Source organism: Plectropomus leopardus, unplaced genomic scaffold (assembly GCF_008729295.1).
Source record: "Plectropomus leopardus isolate mb unplaced genomic scaffold, YSFRI_Pleo_2.0 unplaced_scaffold13167, whole genome shotgun sequence".
In the NCBI taxonomy this organism is placed as follows: Eukaryota; Metazoa; Chordata; class Actinopteri; order Perciformes; family Serranidae; genus Plectropomus; species Plectropomus leopardus.
In genome coordinates, this window is record NW_024614022.1 from 71 (window position 1) to 5034 (window position 4964).

General features: G+C 39.4%; 1 protein-coding gene across 1 annotated transcript; it reads left to right on the forward strand.

Moving 5' to 3' along the window:
• Positions 1-204: 204 nt before the first annotated feature.
• LOC121963898 (laminin subunit alpha-5-like) lies at positions 205-4935 on the forward strand (the record flags this gene model as incomplete). Its single annotated transcript, XM_042514132.1, has 7 exons — positions 205-306; positions 392-605; positions 1865-1991; positions 2253-2392; positions 3040-3155; positions 3880-4091; positions 4734-4935. Coding segments are annotated over exons 1-7 (1073 nt in total), but the record flags the coding sequence as incomplete, so codon positions are not given.
• Between the last annotated feature and the right edge of the window lie 29 nt (positions 4936-4964).

Sequence of the window (4964 nt, forward strand, 5' to 3'; positions counted from 1 at the left end):
ATTTATTTTTTTTCTAAGCTGGGGAAAAGTGCTCATTTACACGTTGCCTAAGTGATATCTTAAATGGCATATTTTGCATATAAATTCAATAACTAATGTTTGTTCAGATGATTGGTAAATTTGAAAGTGAAAAATCTATTAACGCTCTGTTGACCGACCGATCTTGTGCATATTTCTGTTAAAATTTGTGTTTCTTCATCGTCCTCAGCACAAAGTGTACCTGGTGCCTAAAGACCAGTTCAGCATGGAGTACGTTGAACCTAAAGTCCACTGCATCAGCACTCATGGACAGTTCTCACCCGACAGGTGAAGTAACATATAATCACTGTACTTCATTTGCTTTTTAACGACTTTAAAAACTAACCTGTTCTCCTCATTTCTGTCGCTGCAGTTCCTCCTGCGTCCCCTCACGCTTCCAGACCCCATCAGACTCGCTGGTCCTGAAGGAGGGCCAGAGCTCCTCCATGCAGGAGCCCGTCCTGGCCTCCCCTGCAGCCGCTCCTCCTCTGCCCTTCCACCAGAGAGACGAGCCGGCCTGGACGGGAGGAGACAGGCCTCCGTACGGAGCGGACAGCAGCGAGCACGTCAGGCTGGACTCACTGCAGGTACACAGCTGGTGCAGATGTTAATATTAACATGTAACTTCGTTTTTGAATTTCGTGTTGACTGTAGTTGTGTTTGGAGCAGTTTACTTGAGGTTCAGAGATTTAATTAACTGTGTTTGGTCGATTTAGTCAGTGAAAAGGAACTATTTTCATATATATTTTATATGACTTTGTTAGAGAAATGCTGGTGTTGAAAGTTGCTTCATGGACAAAAATATTACAGGAAAAGAGGAGATGATGATACTTTGTTACCTATTATTGTTATAATTATTAGAAATTGGTGCAAAAAGACAAAACAGAAACTGTGAAACATTGCTGGATTTAAAGGTACAATCATGATAAGAAAAATCATCAAAGGACACTTAAAGAAAAACAAGCTGACACAACAAACAACAACAACAACAATAAAAACAAAAAAGGAAAAGAAATTTCCTATAATAATAAATTCTAATAATAATATCTTGCAAAAGCATTTGAATTTGGGAAGATTTGTCAAATATGGCACCCATGTTGATGTATTTGATTGCGTTTGTGTGAAATGGAAAAAACCTATGAGAAAAATAAATAAAATGATAATAATAATAATAGCAAATTGAATAATAATGACTAATATAAATGATAATGAAAAATAATTGAACAGTGATATTTGTAGTAATATTACAATAAAAGCAATACATATAAATAGCTGGGTGGTAATAGCATGAAGGGAGTAAAAAAATAAATAATTAAATGTGATACTTAAATGTATCAGCTGCTGTTACAGATTAAACTACACAAAGGATTATAAAGTTGGTAAAATAAAGGTTCAGGGGGAGCAGCTGCACAAGAAACCTGGAATCAAAACTCTAAAATCGCTGTCGTGCTTTGGATTCGGAGAGCAGATGAAATCCGAACCAGCTGTAGGAAATGACCCGAACATCGAAGGTTTCTGGGTATCAGGACACAGATGTTAATGTCTGATAGCCGGCAGGTCTTCATCACTGCAGAGATTATAATCCAGCCTAAATCCACGCAGAGCTTCAGTTACAGGAACTTGTTTTAAACCTTTACGGGATGACGCATCACCAAACCTGCCCACTTTGACTCATCAGCTTTAAATCGTTGAAAAATAATCTGTTAGATTTCCTGAGTGAGATTAAAATATTGGAAATGGAGAAGATCACGGGAAGAAATGAGCAAAGAATCCTGACATCTAAAACTCACCAAATACTGTTTTTGTCTGTTTCCAATCTCTTCCTCATCATCATCCCGTTACCCAGAATGCAGCTGTGTACTCCACCCGTGTCCATGCGCTGGGACGTTACGTCTTCATCCTCCACTACCACCAGCCGCTCCACCCCAACTACCCCGTGCAGGTCTACATCAACGGAGGACGGATCTGGCAGGGTGAGATCATGCTGAGTGATGACACTGTGTAGTTTGTAAAATCAATACAACACATAAATAATGATTAATGCGTTTCAATAATGATCATTTAAAATAGATTAACCCTTTTGAAACCTGGAGTAAAATTACTTTCACAAGTCTATAAACCTTCAGACCTCAATGTTGCACAAATGGCAAGAAATATGTCAATTTAGAAAATTGGTTTGTTTTTTTTAAAGGGTTAATAAGGTTTTCATGTTTTCTTTTGTTTTTGTGCATCAGGCCACGCCAACGCCTCCTTCTGCCCGCACGCATACGGCTGCCGAAACGTCCTGGTGTCTGAGAACCAGATCATTCTGGATGTGACGGACCACGAGGTTTTCGTCACCGTGCAGATACCTGCTGACAAGACGCTGTGGCTGGTACGTTTCATTTCTCTCCTTTTGTTTACCAAAGTGAAGCTCCTCCATCTTCTCCTTAGGGTTAAGGTTATTGTTATTATTATTATTAATATTATTATTTTGACTGACCAGCAACAGTTTCAAGATCTTTCAAAAAGTGATTAGGCTTATAACTTATTGAAAGTTGCATGCAATAGTCCATCTTAATAATAATAATAATACATTTTATTCATAGAGCGCTTTTCAAGAAACTCAGAGACACTTTACATTGTAAAAAGCCTGTATCTTGCGCTTTCATTGGCTGTGGCTGGCTGACAACGTCTCCGACACGTAGTAGTCAAGCGCAGATTTGCCTCTGATATGGGACCTTTTTCAGGGAGCTCCAAAAACTGTGGCTGTGGGGAAATCAGGGCAAAAACTCAGGTAATTTCAGCATTATTTGGGTAAAACCTTCACAGCACATTAGCGCATGATTCAGCAGGTTTTTTTTAGATGCTGAGACTTCATGACAAATGTTTTCTCTTGACTTTGACACACATATGGTGTTATTCGCGATATAAAAATGAATTTGGAAGTATTAATACCCATCGGCTCTTTGATGAAGAAATAAAAGTTTGATCTCTGAAAAATAAGCAGAAAGATTGTATCTCATACTTGTGTCTCCACAGGATTATATTCTGGTCGTGCCTGAGAAGAGCTACAGCTCCAGCTACCTGAGCGAGGAGCCTCTGGATAAATCATACGACTTCATCAGCAACTGCGGCCAAAACAGCTTCTACATCGAGTCAGTATCTCAGCATGGGAGGAAGTTCAATATGCAAGAGTGTTCATAATGCACATTTTAACCCTTTGAAACCTGAGAAAATGAGTTTGATGTCTTTCAAAAACATTGGAAGAAGGCAATGAGTAACAAAAGAGGAAAAATTTGCAAGAAATTAGTAAAAAGTAGAAGAAAATGACCTGAAAATTAGTAAAAAAAAAAAAAAATAATAAAAAAAAAGAAAGAAAACACAAGCGCTTTAAAATTATATAATTCTGCAACAGAATTTTAAATATCCATATTTATGTATTTTTACATTTCTTTTTTTCTTTGACATTTTTCCTATCTTTTTTTTTCTAAATCTACTAAATTCTTGCAGTTTGATGAACATTTCTTACAAAGTTGCTCATTGCCTTTTTGCTCATGTTTTGAAAGAAGTCATATCAATTTTGCCCAAAGTAAAGAGTTAAATACATGTGAAAGGCATCTAAACGCTGCACAAGAAAACTGATGTCACTCCAGGTCACAAACGGTTAAACAAGTCAATTCAATCTTTATTTCAGACACGCAGAAAGGTCCATAGCATAAACAAGTAAATATAAAGACAGCTTAACAAACTAAAAAAGAAAAGCAATGACAATAATATATATAAAGTGTTTCTTTGTTCTTACTGTGAAAACAGAAATTTCTTCATGGATGTTTTTCTACAGTTTGTGAATGACGGACTCTTTTCCTCTCCTCCCTCCAGTCCGTCCACGGCCTCTCCGTTCTGCCTCACCTCGGCCGTGTCTCTGTCCGCCTTCTTCAACAACGGGGCGATGCCCTGCGCCTGCCACGAGGTCGGAGCCGAGAGCGACACCTGCGAGCAGTTCGGCGGTCAGTGCCAGTGCAGACCCAACGTGATCGGCAGAGACTGCTCCATGTGCGCCACCGGCTACTGGGGATTCCCCAACTGCAGACGTGAGTGTCTAAACGGTCGAGTGAAGGTCAAATAATTTGTTTTTGGCACCCTGATTATAAATGTAAATCGAGCAGCAACATCCGGGGCTGAAAAAAGAAGCCAATGCAGAGGTGCCACAAACTGCAGTTCCTCTAATGTCCACTAGAGGCTGGCTCCAAGAGCGAGTCAATATCCAGATCTCCATGTTAAAAAGCTTTACGGCTTTACAGCCGGCAAGGAGAAATGACCCAAAAATTAACATGAAAAAGTCAAAGAAAATTACCTTAAAATCAGTTAAAAGAAATGAAAATAAAAAAACAAACGAAGCAAAGGGACTCGGTAAAAAGTGCTTTAAAATAATATAGTTCTGAAACAAGATTTTGAATATCTATATTTAAATGTAGGTTTTTCCGTGACATTTTTCCTTTGATATTTTATTATCATTATTTTCTAAATCTACTAATCTCTTGCAATTTGTTGAACATTTCTTACCAAGTTGCTCATTGCTGTTTGTTTAAAAAAAAAAAAAAAAAAAAGGATAAACTTTTTCAGACTTAAAATCCATCTATAATCTGTTGTGGCTGCAGTAACTTGTCTCTCTCTGAGCAGAGGACTGTCTCTTCCTGCGTAACTAACTGTCTCCTTCCTCGTCTCTCCTCCAGCCTGTAACTGTGGGACGAGGTTGTGTGAACCGGTGACCGGCGACTGTATCTGCCCTCCGAGGACTGTCCTCCCAGAATGCACCCAGTGCCAGCCTCAGACGTTCGGCTGCCACCCTGTGGTCGGGTGCGAGGTCTGCAACTGCTCGCGGCCGGGCGTCGTCTCCCCCGATGTGAACTGCGACAACCTCAGCGGACAGTGCAGGTACGACAAGACGAGACAGAGCAAATAAC